We start from the raw sequence: 15,770 nt of genomic DNA on the forward strand, positions 1-15,770 counted from the left end.
ATTCTTATGTTTTTCTGTTGTATGGCATACACTTTGAGAAAGTAATTAGAGAATATAACTGGACAACAAACTTAATCAAAATATTTAAGACCATAGTTCGTACTCTTACCTATATTTCTTACATGTGTTTATATTATCTAATTGGTTTCTCAAAGTGCATGCGTGTCATGAGAAAGTGTTAAGAAAGGATGATTCTATGACACTCATCCTTAAATTGACTACCATTATGTATACGTATATTTTTGTTGACTGGCTTTGATTTATTTTTCAATGTCAAAATTAATTATAAATTGTTCATCTAATTTTTTTATTCTTTGATTAATTTTGAAATATTTTTTGAATTTTTTTCCTTATTAATATACAAAATTTGGTTTTTATTATTAGTAAAATTTAAAAATAATTCATAAATCAATTATGAAAATATAAAAATAAATAAATTTTAAAAATAAGAAAAAACATTTATAATTAATTTTGATATAATAAACTACTTCGTAATTAATAAAAAATTAGTATAATGGTAATTGTTTTAAGGATGACTACCATAGAATTTTATGAACGTTGAGAAAAAGGAAAAAAAAAAAAAAAACAGAGAAAGTTATAAAATTAAGGGTTGGTCCATTTGTACAGTATATTTGTTATGTCTTTCCCTTTTCATCTTTGCCAATTTGCAAGAGAAAGGGGGGTAGCAAATTAGCAATTGATGGACTATCCCAAATTATATGGGGCATGACCCTTATGCATAGAGGCCATACCCTCCCCAGCTTTTGAAGCACTGACAAAATTATAGCTTAGGCCTTAAGGGGGGTTAAGGGTATCAATTTAATATCTTTACATATATGGTGCTACCATAATAAGGTCCCATATGAAAATAAATAAATAGTTATTATTAACATAAAATACAAAAATAAGATGTGTAATCATATAAAATATCTCTTAAAAAGGACAAGAATAATACACTATGTACTAAATCTTATAGTATATGGTGTGATCAGTATTTAATTTAGGAGAATATATGTATGTATGTATGTATGTGATTATTTATAAAGATTATGTAATGTAATCACATGACATGATCTAGAAGGGAGCCCAAACTTGGCCATCTCCATAATCTAATCATTCTCTTTCTGAATGTATAATCTAGCATTATCCTCAAGCAGCATCCATCATGTCATGTTTGTGGAAGCAGGGCTCACAAAAGAGACGTTGAGGGGGATCATTTATCATTCATTTAGAAAAAGACGAGGAGTACAAAAATACTTTCATACGTTCTTCCTATTCAAAAACGACGAAGGTCTGTATACATTTGTAAAACCATGTCATATCCTTAAAAGAAAGCGATTATCATAACGTGATAGCTAATTCCGTCCAAAAGGAGTAACATTTACATTGTTGCATGGCCATCTAGTATCAAAGGATTGAAAGAAGCATCCTATAAACTACAAATCATAAATTTGAATTGGGATCGATGAGGGTGAGGCACAATCAATTGAAGATTAAAAGTAAATGGAATACAAGGAGTAATTTACCAATATTCAAACCAAAACATGTTTTAATGATCAAGAAGGGTAAATAAAACAGCTTAACTAAAAATTAATCATATATAGAGGCTCCTAATAAAATGATTACCTTCCTTAATTGTAATACTTTGACTGAAATTTGAACAGCAAATTTGTCAATTTTAGTAAGTAAAAGATCCTAACATAATGACTACTGTGTTTACTGTTTAAGGATAAAAATTTGATTTTGATATAAACAATATTAAATATTTTTAACCAAACAGCTTTAACATCTGATAATGATTTACTCCAAAGCTCCAAAACAGGACTACTATGACAATGGTTGATGAAAGATGCTACTAATGAGTGTTTACTCTGTACTTATGAAATACAAAAGTAGCATAAAACAGAAACTGCAGCATCACATTACAATCACTAGTTACAACAGCTGAATGGTGGAGCCACTAGGTTCAGCTGTAGTAAGCAGTCTAAGAACTTGACCTGTCAAAGCGGTCGGCTAGATTGGATTCTCGTTGGTTAATTTTATGCTCGATACTGTTCCCGTTTTGTCTTCTATCTATACTAATATATTAAAACGCATTCTTGAATAAGTTTAGTTGCTGTGTTGTACCATCCCATTACTCCGCATCATACGTCTATATTTAAAAATTAGATATATGATCACTATAGGTCTTGTACTCCTGTACATGCAATCTCTAAGTTTGAATAAAAATAGTTGAATTATGTAATCATATGTTCTCATTTTCAAACAAAATATAAAAAAATCAATAATTGAAAGAAATAAATATTTTAGTTGGTGTCACTCATAAGTAGAGGTGTCAAAACCTAATCCGACTTGAAAATTTTCCGATTAAAATGGAAAATTTAGGCCTTTGCAATACTAAAATTGTCTTGATGCTGCTGTGCATATTATAACAACATAAATATATACCCCTTTGTTGCACATAATAAAAAGCGAGGTAGTATATAAGCTTCTTTACCTTCTCCAAGCAGCTGGTTATTGGATTAACTGTAAAATGTCTCTCCATAAAACCAACTGTTGTATCACTCAAGAACATCATCTGCATTTCTTTGTGATTTAATGATAGTTTCCCACGAGTTATGTTACTCAGACTTCAATTCATCTCAAGTATCTCATGCCAAATCGAAGATAATCTGGCATGTATGATAGACCAAACCTAGCACTAGGGCACACACCCGTGTTCTAGTAACATGATTCTAGCTTATTCCAGGGAATGGATCTTCTCAAGCTATAGGCTAAGTTAAACTTTCAGTCACGCAACAACCATTTACTTGACAACAGACACTACTAAGAAAATTTGACAACAAATAATTACATGCTTCAGATGTTTAAGTTGGATCATAATGCTGCAAAATTCAGAGATGAGATACCATTTCAGCTGTTCATTTGTTACCGAATGGTGTTTGCTGCTTATTATTGCGAGTGATTTAGACTTGCAACTTTGCAAACGTGCAGGACGATCAGTCCTCACACACGCTCCATGATCTACACTCCATTGTACCAACAATAGTTGATGCTAACTTCCCTTATTCAACAAATTGCATCAGACTTCATACTGACTGTATTTGTATCTGTTTTCCACAGTAAGCCAGAAACCCGAACATAACAATTCTCAGGATAATCTACATTCAACAATTTCCAGTTGCTACAATTCTCCATCAAACACACAATACAAAAACTCATCTTCCATATATATATGTATTAGTGAAAATTTCCGCTATTGACTTCTAAATAAACTACAGCCAGAAACTCCGAGTAACAATTCTTAAGATAAGCTACACTCAATGATTTCGAGTTTCTACAAAGTCTCCAACAACCATGAAACACACATACGTATGATCAATCATGTTATGGTTTGACACTGCAAAGGTGAGAACCTACAACTGCATCACAGCATAACTAACAATAGCTTGTACAAGGAATAGCCTATACCTTGTGATATTCTAGTTTGCTAGTTTTAATGATCTAGAGAAAGAATTCCAAACAGCAACACAATTTCATTAGTCCTTTTGAAATTTACCAACTAAAAAATATTGGACAATCTAAAATTCTTAATTATGCTTAAAGCTTATTCCTTAATTCCCATACTTTGGGAAGACAGTCTAAAGTACAAATCCTAAACTATTTCAATAGAGCAAATTCTTCGAAAACATGATGTTTAAAAGGCAAAGCCGCGGAAATTTTATTAATTCAAACCAAGTTCTGCCAAATTATGTAGCATATATGAACCAATTGGTAGCTGGCTGTAAATTATGGTAACGAGAATGAAATTAAGTATGATTTGACAAGCAAGGTAACATCCTAATGTCCATAATATTGCAATCTATTCCATAACTTGTGTATTTCTTCATAAATTTCTATTGCCACCACCAAGTACAACATTCTTATAAATTTGGAGTGAAATAGCATTACCATGGTAGTAGACTTTGATTTGATTTTTCTTACAAATATATACTCTATACAAATCCTTTACCATTATCACACCATTTATTACCACTTACCAAACGGACATAGGGGTAATAACTAATAAGTTCAACCAAAGTACAAAACAATCATAAAACCCACCATCCAATCATCAAAATTAAAATTTGCACATTAGATTACATAATTAGACCAAATTGATGCATAAATACCAAAATCTATTCAAATTTCTTTCAATTCACAACAAAATTACAGTATATTGCTAACAATTAACCAGTAAAACATGATATAAAACCTCCAAAACCAAAAAATTTACATACCTCCTCATATTCCTGAATTAGTCCAATGAATACAAAGTAATCATTCAAAACCCTTTAGTACCAGTTTCTTTAAGAACAACAGGCTTCTGAGCTTTAGAAAGACAATACTTAGCAATTTCCCTAAATTTAGGAACACTCCTTAAATCAACTTTAGTCCCATCTTTTAAGGTAATAATAATATCACCCCATTCCCCAATAAACCTAGGAACAACTTGAACATCCTTAATCACATTATAAGAGAAATCACTCCTATCATCCCCTGTTAACCCAGAAATTACAGTAACCCTTAAATTTGTAAACCTGTACCTTAGAAAAAATGCCCTTGAAACTGCTGCTACAGTTAAGGGAAGCCAAAACAGAGTGAAACCCAGAATAAGGTTTGCAAGTAAGTCTCCGTAGTGTGCACCTCCGTCGAAAAAGATGGTTTCTTGGGTGGTTTTTGAGGTGGGCTCAGTGATGGGCTTGTTGGTTGGAGAGGAGGAGACTTGGATTCGGGTTATGGGCCGGGTTACGGGCCGGGTTGAGAGGGAAGTGGGTTTTGAAGGGTGAGGAAGAAGGTGGTGGTGTTTGGTGGTGGAGGGAGGAGAGAAAGTGGCGGTGGTTGCGGCGGAGAAGGACATGGTTGTGGTGGGTTTTAGTGAAGGAAGGAAGTGGATGAGGTTGTTAGAGATGTTTTTTCAAGCATTTTTTTTGGTTTTTTTTGTGTTTTTGTGGATTATGGTGTTTGGAGGAATGAATTGACGTGGCTTATGATTAACCAATCAACGTGAACTTTTAAGGTTTGATTTTTCAATGTATTTTCCGAGTGAGTCTGTTCATTTAAGCTTAATTTCAGTTCAGTTCAGCTTCAATCAGTTCAGTTTAAATTCAGCTTCAATCAGTTCAGTTCAGTTCAGCTCCTAATTTCTTTTTCTCATAAAATATTCATATCAGCTCAGTTCAGTTCAGTAAATGTGAACAGCTTAAGCCTCGGTTTATCTCCTTTCGTAAGCGAACTATGCAAATTAAAAGGCACTGTAAATTTATACAGTTTAGGATAAAATCGATAGCGCCATTAGTTATTTTATTTGTATCATTGTTACCTTCAGCAAATTAATTACTTGATATATACTTGGTTTTTATCGCATTTTCCTATTTAGGTTTTTTTTAGGCAAAGGACTGATGATTTTCCTTTGCTAAAGTTTTTTTTAAAACCTTTATGTTTTTTACTCCAACGTTTTAACCACTTTTTTTATAACTTTCTTGAATTTTATTATTATTATTATTATTATTATTTTTTGAATGGAATGGAGAGGGGTGATTTCATTAAATAATATTAGCCATTCGGCACTTACAATCATCCCTTAAGAGATCTAAATTCTCAATACAAGAATTAAATACCCCTAAACTAATGGCATCGCTTCTGAACTGCTCCTGGATAATTTTAGATGTCTTTGCATCGTTCTTGACGGAGCTCCATTGATATATAGTCGCAAAAGAGATATACCTTGATTGATCATCAAGATCTGCAAATTTGTCAGACGAATCTTTTAAATCTGCACCCCTATACCAACAGACGCGCAATTCCACAAATTTACAAGACAAATCTTCTAAATTTGTATCCCTGCACACACCAAAACCAAACAAACAAACAATATTAAACCCTACATGGAGGGACTGACAAAACCCTACATAGAGGGACTGACAAAACCCTACATGGAGGGACTGACTATAATCACCATACTGATGGTGATCTTTATTGGCCAAAAAATTAAATTAAAGAAGAATTTGGGGTTACCATCGATAAAAATCGATGGCAGCCCCTAAGTTTTAACATGGTGGCTAGGTTTGAAGAGAGAGAACAGAGAAAATTTTAGGGTTTTAAGGATTTTAATCTTTACCAAGTTATTCTTGAATTTTATTATTGGTTCTCTTTTAAAACACCCTTAATTTTTATTGAATGTTCTTTCCTTTGCTCACTTTATTCACCTTTTTCAAACTCTTTCAAATGATTATTTTGTTATGTCTTTTTCTTTATACTGTGCAATTTCTTATGATGATTTATGTTAGCTAATCCCAAATTATTTTGGGACTAAGGCTTTGTTGTTGTTGTTGTTGTTGTTGTAAAGGATTGATGATTTTATTAATCTATGGACAATTTATATTCCATAATAATATATGGAGAATCTATGGTGACTATGGATATGTTGTACACAATAACAAATGTAGAAACCTCACACAAATCAGGATTTTTCCAATATGCTCAACTATGAACAACACTAATCTATTAAGAAGATGAGTTACAACATTATCATCTCTTTTACTACCTCCGCTCCAATTTACTCGCAACAAAGGTAGTGGCGGATTTAGGCCATTTGAGTGGGGTCCCATGACCCCACTTGAATTTAAAAAAAAAAAGAAATTTTCTTAATAAATTAATTTTTTTTCAATAAAATTAGTTATTTTTTATATTAAATGACCCCATTAAAATTAACTAAATGTATTTTGACCCCGTTAAATATTTTTTCTGGATCCGCCACTGAACAAAGGGGTATTATTTGTGAGACATAAAATATTCCTTCGTTGCGAGTAATTTGGACCGGAGGTAGTATTAATAATAAAAAGATATCCGTCAGAATAGTGCCAACTGTCAAGGTCGGAAAGGAAGGTTGTAGCTTTGTTGAGCCAGGAAAATAGGACATGTGAACTTGTAGACTGCAAGTAATTAGCCAAACAATTATTTTATGAACCATTCAAAAGCCCAAAACTTATTTCAACGCTGCACGTTTAAGAAATGGCCCATTTATTTTATAAGCCAAGTTTGGTTAATGTTTGTTTCAAGCCCAATTAATTACACTAAAACTAAACCCAGACGAATCTAGCTCTTATGATTTATGAAAATGAACAATTTCTACAAGTAGTAGTCTTCCAACCTCATTAACTTACGGTATCAACCTTTATTATCTTCTGCTTCTTTCTCCCCTCCTCTTAGTCTGGTAAAATGGCGTACAAAGTAAGACAGTTTCGACGAGTAATTAATACGGATCAAATACAAATAATTATGAAATAAATAATCTGTTTAACTATGAAAAGCAAATCAAAATTTATTAGAACAATTTCGTACAAAGGAAAACTCATAAACTTACCCTTGATTGCTATTGTATTAATTAACATCGTAATTCATCGTAACCAAACACTTTAAGGGCCTGTTCTCTTATGTTGAAATTCAGTTCAGTTCAGTTCAGCTCAATTCAGTTCAGTTCAGCTCCTAATTTCCTTCTCTTATAAAATATTCATTTCAATTCAGTTCAGTTCAGTTCAGCTGAGTTCAGTTCAGTTCAGTTCAGTTCAGTTCAGTTCAGCTGAGTTCAGTTCAGTTCAGTTCAGCTGAGTTCAGTCAATGAGAACAGGCCCTACATATATTTTGGTATAGTGGATTAACACTATATATGTTTGAATTTTTGTCATATATTTATAACATATGCCATAATTTCAACAAACTTACTACCAAATACTTGTATTAGCTTGAAAATGATGGAAGTAATATATTTTACAAAGGGTTGAGTATGATATGTTCTAGAAACGAGAAGAAATAATCATATTCTTTTGGCTTTACTGCACCAAAGATTATCAGAGAGTAATCATTTGGTTAAAGTTATTGGCACAAATTTCTATATATATGTTTGTTCTAATCATACCCAGTAATTCTTGGTCTCAACCTACTTGAGACCAAGATTGTCTCTACCAATATTTTTAAAAAAAAAAAAAATTAGCTGGAATTGAAAAAGGAGGAAAAAGCCAAAATAGCTGAATGGAAGAAAAGAAAAGGACAGCAGGTGGGGTTCCATTGCTTTTGTACTGTACAAATTGCAATTCACACATATTTCACCCCTGAAATTTCCCCCCCAAATTAATGGCGGGATCTAATTCCCTAAAATTTTTCCCTCCTCTTCAAATGTTTTGGGAAAAATTAATGGATTCCCATCCATTATTTTTTAAAGGCTCGGCTGCAGCAATATTCAACAAACAAGCTGGGAGGAGTTGGAGTATATTTGGAGCTGCATTTGTTCATTGCGAGAGCTCAAACCCTATTTTTCTCATAAATTAATTCACGCAATTTGACTCAGATTCTTCATCAATTAGTAACTTCAAGAAGCTTACCGGCGGCGAAATGATCAGTAATCGTTCGAATAAAGAGATTGAGATGATTGAGGTTAGTGTTTCGATCAATGTATGAATTGGTTTAGTTTGCTAGTTGTATTGAAGTAATTGAATTAGTTTATATTGAAAAATGAATTAATTAAGTGAATTATATTTGCTAGTTGAACTGAAGTAATTGAATTAGTTTATATTGAAAAATCAATTAATTAAGTGAATTATATTTGGTGGTAGTTGTTCAGTTGAAATAAATCAATTAATTTATTGGATAGTAGTTTTAATTGCTGGTATTGCTGGTATTGCTGGTGCAGGTAGTAAATGTAAGTGTGTTTTGGATTGTAATCTAGATAATATGAAGATGGTAAGTAATCGATTTAATTGAAATGAGATGATAATAAGGACATGTTTCCAACATAGTTCATGAATTGAATTTGAGAAGGTGGATGTTAGTTAATGATATTAACTTGTTTTATATATTTGTGGTGTAGTCGGATTGTATGTGTGTTGGGGTAATTGATTTGATGAATTATGAAATAGATTACTAGTAAGATTTTTGTTTTGTTAGCAGTTGTGTTGATTGTGTTGAGCTATTGGAGATTGTAATTTTGTGAAGATTGTTGCTTTGTACTTTATTATAATGTATTATAATGTGAGAAGAGACAGTACTAAATTAATAATTGGATTGTTTGGGTAGGATTGTAACGTTGATAACCAGCACAGTGTCATGGAGGGGAGTACATATGTAAACTCCAGTTCAGATAGCTCATCAGATAGTGATAATAGCTTGCAATTTGATTTAAATGAAGATTTAAATATTGATGGAGGGGATTTTTTTGATTTGAATAAGGACCCTGCTGAGTGTAGTACTAGTCATTTGAATAATGACCCTGGTGAATGTAGCTTTCCCAGGGATGTTGGTGAGTTGAATAATGATTGTGGACACTTACACAATTCGGGATCAGGTAGAAGTGTAGGTGCAGCAGCTACGTTACCTCATCCAGAAGTTGGGATGGAGTTTAGTTCTTGGGATGACATGAATAACTACTATCGTACATATGGAGAGCAAGAGGGATTTGGGGTTGTGTGTATAGGTGGGAGAAAGAATGATGTTTTCAACAAAGGGGCATATAGCACTTATGTTTGGAAGTGCGAGTGTTATGGTACTACAACATACAAGAAGAGGGTGAATGGGAAGAGGGTTGTGGTATATGATGAGCCATCGAAGAAGAGGAAGAGTAAAAAATGTGAATGTCCAGTGATGTTGTATGGGCAAGGCCACAGTAACGGTGTGTGGCAGATTAAGAAATCCGTTAATGAGCACAATCACACTGTGAATCCTGAGCTATCAAGGCACATTGCAATGTACAGAAAGTAGAAGATTACGAAGCATTTGGAGCAAAGGATTGAAACTGACCATGCCTCTGGTGCCTCGGTTAGTCAGATTTTCAACAACATGGCCGGCCAAAGACACGGAGTCGGAAATGTTGGTTTTACGAAAAAAGATATTCATAATTTAGTGAATAGGAAGAGGAGATTGAAGTTGAAAAATGGTGATGCATCTGCTATGCTTGAGTATTTTGATAAAATGACTGCCGATAACTAAAATTTTTTCCACATGCATCGGCTTGATGACAGGGGCCGATTGAAAGACATCATGTGGGTTGATGCTAGAAGAAGGGAGGCCTATCAGTATTTTGGAGATGTTGTCTGCTTCGACTCCACTTACCTTACTAACCAATACGAACTTCCCTTCTCAAATTTTGTGGGTGTCAACCACCATGGTCAGACTATCTTATTAGGCTGTGCTTTGGTATCACATGAGAATGCAGAGACATTTGAGTGGCTATTCAAGACATGGCTGTCTTGCATGAGGGGAAAGCGGCCGGCGGCTATCATGACAGATCAAGATCCAGCGATGAGGAAGGCAATAAGAGCCGTGTTCCCTATGCCGGAAACACGTCATAGGTGGTGTATGTGGCACATCATGAAAAATTTTGGTACGAAGTTGGGTGCTATAAAAGATTACGAAGCTGTGAAAGATGCCTTGCAAGGTGTGATCTACAACAGCATTACACCTGATGAGTTTGTTGAATCCTGGTGGGAAGTGATGAATAAGTTCAAGCTAGAACAATATGAGTGCTACGACTGGCTGGAAGGTTAGTAGCTCCTTAAATTCATTTTTTATTTGTGATTCTGAAATCTTCACTGTTAGTTACTGAATGAGGATTCAGTAGTGGAAGTTGTTTTCTGGAAAAAAATGCAATTGACTACCAATTTAGCTAAAGATGGTACCATTCTGGTTACAGATGGTACCATTTTAGACAGAAAAGGTACTAAAGAGTGATGTATGTATTACCATCCTACTCAAAGATAGTACCACAGGTGACATTTAGATAAATAAACAATCTGGAAGTGGAAAGTATAATTATGCACTTTTGTGGACTGATTATTTTGATTTGTTGTACATAAGCATTTATTGTGTTCGTTTTGTCTTATTCCTTCTTGGGTTGGTTTTGTTTGATCTGTTTTGTTTGATCTTGTACATATAACCAAATTTGAATGGTGATTTTTTTTTTCTTTAAGCTGCTGTGTCATAACCAAATATCTGTTGTATTTAAAGCTGGTGGGTGAGCTCACTTTAGTACCATTTGCTTGGTTTTCTTGTGTTGAGGTAGGTCTATACGAGGAGCGAGAGATGTGGATTCCTGCATATGTTAAAGGGGTATTTTGGGCAGGAATGCAGACTACTCAACGTGTTGAGAGCATAAATAGTTTTTTTGATGGTTATATTAATTACCATACCCGGCTGTGTGAGTTTGCTCCTAATTATATTAAGGCGATGGAGAGCCGAGCTAATGATGAGCAGGAAGCGGATGCTAATTGTGCACGATTTGTTAGGCCTCTAATATCGGAATTTGCCTTAGAACGTAAATTCCAGAAGGTGTACACGGATGCAAAGTTTGTGGAAGTTCAAAACCAGTGCAACCGTGTAGCATATCTCACCCTTGTGTCAAAGAAGTCATTGTCACAAAAGGAGGAGGAGTATGTGTTTTTAGATCGTGTGTGGATTTATTGCAAGAGTAAGAAGAAGGAGACTCCCCTAAAAGGGCGGTTGAAGGAATATACTGTTGTGTATAATACAGAAAGGAAAGAGGCAAACTGTGACTGTCGACATTTTGAATGTCATGGAATTATTTGCAGGCATATAATAAAGGTGTTAGACATGAGTGGAGTGACTGAAGTTCCATCCATGTATGTTGTGGATAGGTGGAGAAAGGACATAAGTAGGAAACATACGCTTGTCAAAGTTGCGTACCACAACGCATCAAAAACAGAGGATGTGCGAAGATATGATAAGCTTATGTTAGCACTTGAACCTATTGTACTTCGGGCTTCTGCATCTAATGAAGTAGTGGAAGTGCTCATGGACTTGATTCAGCTTATGAGCCTAAAAGTCCAAAGTTGCAGGTGTTGGCTGAGGGGTCAGTCCAAGGTTCGGGTGGTGAAGAAAGGCCTAGTGGTGAAATGGTGCCTGCGAAACATGGTGTACCTCCAACTTCCTTAATCCCAAGCTCAGTTAATAAGGGCAGTGTTGTAGGTTCAACGGATACACCAAATACTTCTACATGTGTGAAAGATCCAGAACCTCAGGGTAATAATAAGAAGGGGAGACCTCGAACAACACGTTACGTATCTCCAGCGGAAAAGGCCATGGCTAAGGTACCGAAGACATGGGGCAAAAAGAAACAGGGCAAGGGACATGAGAACGAAGTACAATACGGTCATGGGAATCCCTATCCACCTGAGTTCATGCAACAAGTAAGTTGAACTGCTTTAAGTGTATTATTATTGTGCCAAATCTTTTCCGTTTTTTTTTATTATTCACTATCTAAGTGATTACATTAATACAGGTTGGTTTCCCAAATGTATTACCTTCTCCGCACCATATTGGGAATATGTTCCCCAATAGTCAGGTAACTATAATTTGAGTAAAGTGTATATTTTAGTGTGTTGTTAAGTGTTGGTGTTGGAGATGATTGTATTCATAGTTGTGGTATTTATATGAATATATAGGTGAACAACCAAGGATTCTTTGCTGCTGGTGACCCGTTGGTGTTCACCGGAAGTGGGAGTGGTCCTTCCCCACCGTTCAACAGGAGGGTGCTGGCTGGTGGGATACATATGAGCCAGCATAGTGAGGCAGTTGGTTACTTCACCGCCAACAATGCGTATGGTCAAGTCCAATTTGGTGATGGCAGCCATTTTATCAACCCGGCACATGTGCCCAACACTAGCATACAAAATCCACATTCGCATACGCTCATGCAAAATCCAAATCCACATTTTCGAAATCTACATCCCCATCCTAGTTTCTCCTTAAATAATGGTTGACTTTATCGAACTTGGTTGTTCTGCTGTTATGAGTCGTTGTTATGAATTATTGTGTTTTTTTTTGTGTACTGTTGTAATATTTAATTACTATTTTAAAATGTCTTGGTTGTGGTACAAAAGTAGGCCCTAATGGTATTTAACAAACATGTGATGGAATGCATTACATACCATCCAGCCCTTGGAAAGGTATGCCAAACCACAACCATCAAAACCAATGAGGATGTCAATTATACCATCATAGGACAGGCTTAAATCACGGTTGTGTGGGTGTTTACGTGTTGCATGTACTTGCATGTACTTGTGGATAATGTAATCCAAAGGCATTATCCACATATATATCCTAGTCCCCCTCTATATATAAAAGTAGTGAAAAAATTATACCCACAGTTATGAAAATGAATAAAAAATGTAAGACCAAATGTCAAAGATTAGACTTGGTCTTAGAAGGTGGTGTACGCACCGGTGAGGTAACTGAAATTTACGGTGAAAGTGGCGTGGGTAAAACACAAATATGCTTGCAGTTGGTATTGAATTGTACGTTGTTGCCGGAAGATGGTGGCTTATATGGATCCTCTATTTACATACAAGCGTGCCCGGTGTTTCCGGTTAAGAGGCTTAGTCAGATAAGTACACATCTGTTACAACACCACTCCATTGATGAAAATCCACTTAGTTTGGTTCAAGTGAAGAAGGTTGACAATCCTCAACAAATTCTATTAGTGTTGAACCAAGTGGAGCAAATGGTGTTGCAGTCACATGAAGGATGTAGGCACACCAGGGTAGTCGTGCTTGATTCTATAGCACATTTATTCCGCGACGACCATGACAACACATCTAAGGGATATTACGAACGGCACCGAACGTTAGTGGCCGTAGCTAGAAAAATGAAACAAATTGCTGAAAGTTACAGCATTGCACTCATTGTCGTGAACGAGGTCACAGATGTGTTCGACGCAGCGTTTAGTTCGGGGAGCTCGTCCTTGAAAACCTTTACGTCGGGCCGGGAGGTCAAAGAATCCTTGGGGACTGCCTGGGGGGAGGGTTTTATTTCAAATAAGATGTTCATTTCAAAGAAATTCAACACAGACACTCAGTCATGGTACAGGGAGTGGATGGTAGTAAAGAGCAGCTCCCCACACCTTCAAGGGAGACGTTGTCCCTTTAGTGTAACAACTACGGGTTTGTCAGATTAGAGACATTGCATGTTATACTATCGTAGAGGTTGAAGGTACCAATAGTGTCCCATACTATACCATCCTGACTGTGGATGGCACCTTTTTCAATAAGGATGGTATCATTTGGAGGTCAATAGTACTTTCTTATACATGGTGGGTAATTACATACCATCCAGACCATAATTGGTACCACACACATTAGTGTCTTTGCTGTAATAAAAGTGATTTCAATTATTTGAATGTGTTACCTATGCGAGGTATACTAAAAGTTTGTGATTCATGTCTTTTACGAGTTAGTGTGATAATACTCAGTACCATGTTTATGCTAGATGGTATACTATTTGAATTTATTACAAATACCAATCTAGCTTAGGATGGTATTCTTAAATGTGCAGTACACTAGCACATAAATCCGTACATGACATTAAAAGCATACCAACAACTTGAATTAAAGAAAGTGCATCAGAATTAATACATTATACCCATATTGTACTTGCAACCTAAACAAAATATAACAGTCTACTCTCCAAATGTTGAATTGAAACATTGTTTGCTAAATTGTTACATTTTATATTTTATCAAATTTGATCATGGGAAAAAAAGAACACGGTGAGTCTTCGTCAACCCATAAAAGAGTCACAAGGAGCATGACCCGCAGGTACACGTATGCCGAAAAGGGAAAAGCTAAGGTTGAAGATTTCGACATATGCAAGGAACTGGAAGAACCGGGAGAGAGGGATGTCAAAGATTCCATAGGTGCCATAGTTCTCGAGAACCAGTCAAAGAATCTAATTCGGCCATTTCAACTAGCTGTTTACAGTGGTAAAGGTTCGGGTGCTATACGCGGTCTAAGGTTTCATCCCGATTATCCTTACTTGACTCTACTAGAACTAGGGCCTGGGAGAGAGTTTAGAAAGGATGCATATTGCTTGTTGTTTTACCTACTAGATGTTTACAAAATGGCTTTTATTTTTGATGTTGTGAAGTTAAAAAAAATATTGCCAAAATGCATGCTAAATAAACGTGCATATATTTGGCTAGGGAAATTATTTACCTTGTTTAAGCCAATTGAAGCATGGTTGGAAGATGTTCATGATATTGTTGAGAAGAATGCGCCGGAGTCGGGAAAATGGGGTATTATTATATTAGGACGCAAGTTTTCTGGCGAAAGTGGTGTTGGTGTTCATGTTGCCGATAAGATCAACATCACATGTGAGTGGGTGAACTTTTCCCATGAAAATTTGAGGTTTGAGCTCCAAGAAGACGATGAAAACTTCCTTATGTTCAAGAACATGATGATGGAGGCCAATGGGTTGGATGTTATGGAACACATGGATGTCCTACTTACTAATCCATACATCACTGATCTCCATCCTGAAGACTACAAGAACCAAATGGATTTGGCTGGGAAGAAGCTCACCGACCGGCTCTTTTGGGATATGGATTTAAGTTCCGGAACGGAGTATACCACCTCAGAATCGTCCGACACGGATGGTAGTGAAGAGATCTGAGGCCCTCCAGATTTATGTTTACATGTGTCTTCTAGGTAGATTAAGTGTACCAGCATAAATTAAGTTGGTATCATTAAATATAACTAGGTAGATTAAGAGTACCAACAGAATGGCATGTTTCCATACCATTCTATTTATTGTTGGTACCATGGGTAATTAATATAACTAATATAACTAGGTCTAGTTCAGTATGGTTGTCTTATTATGTGGATGTTTTAAACAACAAGGGGTAATAGTATTATTAGTTCTAAGTTCAGTATGGGTAATTCATTTAG

At 35.5% G+C, this 15,770-nt stretch overlaps 4 protein-coding genes across 4 annotated transcripts; all 4 read left to right on the forward strand.

Moving 5' to 3' along the window:
* Positions 1 to 8,175: 8,175 nt before the first annotated feature.
* On the forward strand, positions 8,176 to 9,944 carry LOC145603063 (protein FAR1-RELATED SEQUENCE 6-like). Its single transcript, XM_081659185.1, has 2 exons — positions 8,176 to 8,472; positions 9,112 to 9,944. Exons 1-2 carry the CDS (start codon positions 8,431 to 8,433, stop codon positions 9,790 to 9,792), a joined length of 723 nt encoding a protein of 240 aa, XP_081515311.1. The 5' UTR covers positions 8,176 to 8,430; the 3' UTR covers positions 9,793 to 9,944.
* An 88-nt stretch (positions 9,945 to 10,032) lies between these two features.
* Positions 10,033 to 10,761, forward strand: LOC145600816 (protein FAR1-RELATED SEQUENCE 8-like). The gene is made up of 2 exons (XM_081656678.1): positions 10,033 to 10,573; positions 10,649 to 10,761. The coding sequence occupies exons 1-2, from the start codon at positions 10,033 to 10,035 to the stop codon at positions 10,759 to 10,761; spliced, it is 654 nt and encodes a 217-aa protein (XP_081512804.1).
* Positions 10,762 to 10,964: 203 nt separating this feature from the next.
* On the forward strand, positions 10,965 to 12,393 carry LOC145603101 (protein FAR1-RELATED SEQUENCE 5-like). Its single transcript, XM_081659221.1, has 2 exons — positions 10,965 to 12,236; positions 12,329 to 12,393. The coding sequence occupies exon 1, from the start codon at positions 11,113 to 11,115 to the stop codon at positions 11,980 to 11,982; it is 870 nt and encodes a 289-aa protein (XP_081515347.1). The 5' UTR covers positions 10,965 to 11,112; the 3' UTR covers positions 11,983 to 12,236; positions 12,329 to 12,393.
* An 811-nt stretch (positions 12,394 to 13,204) lies between these two features.
* On the forward strand, positions 13,205 to 14,002 carry LOC145600817 (DNA repair protein XRCC3 homolog). Its single transcript, XM_081656679.1, has one exon. The coding sequence runs from the start codon at positions 13,205 to 13,207 to the stop codon at positions 14,000 to 14,002; it is 798 nt and encodes a 265-aa protein (XP_081512805.1).
* The last annotated feature ends 1,768 nt before the right edge of the window (positions 14,003 to 15,770 follow it).

Source organism: Chenopodium album, chromosome 21, assembly GCF_948465745.1.
Source record: "Chenopodium album chromosome 21, dcCheAlbu1.1, whole genome shotgun sequence".
NCBI classification, from domain to species: domain Eukaryota; kingdom Viridiplantae; phylum Streptophyta; class Magnoliopsida; order Caryophyllales; family Amaranthaceae; genus Chenopodium; species Chenopodium album.

Coding starts and splice junctions, on each gene's coding strand:
- LOC145603101 (XM_081659221.1), top strand. CDS start 11,113: ATGTGGATTCCTGCATATGTTAAAGGGGTATTTTGGGCAGGAATGCAG.
- LOC145600817 (XM_081656679.1), top strand. CDS start 13,205: ATGAATAAAAAATGTAAGACCAAATGTCAAAGATTAGACTTGGTCTTA.
- LOC145600816 (XM_081656678.1), top strand. CDS start 10,033: ATGCATCGGCTTGATGACAGGGGCCGATTGAAAGACATCATGTGGGTT. Junction 10,574..10,648: donor GTGCTACGACTGGCTGGAAG/GTTAGTAGCTCC, acceptor ATGAGGATTCAG/TAGTGGAAGTTGTTTTCTGG.
- LOC145603063 (XM_081659185.1), top strand. CDS start 8,431: ATGATCAGTAATCGTTCGAATAAAGAGATTGAGATGATTGAG. Junction 8,473..9,111: donor AAGAGATTGAGATGATTGAG/GTTAGTGTTTCG, acceptor TTGTTTGGGTAG/GATTGTAACGTTGATAACCA.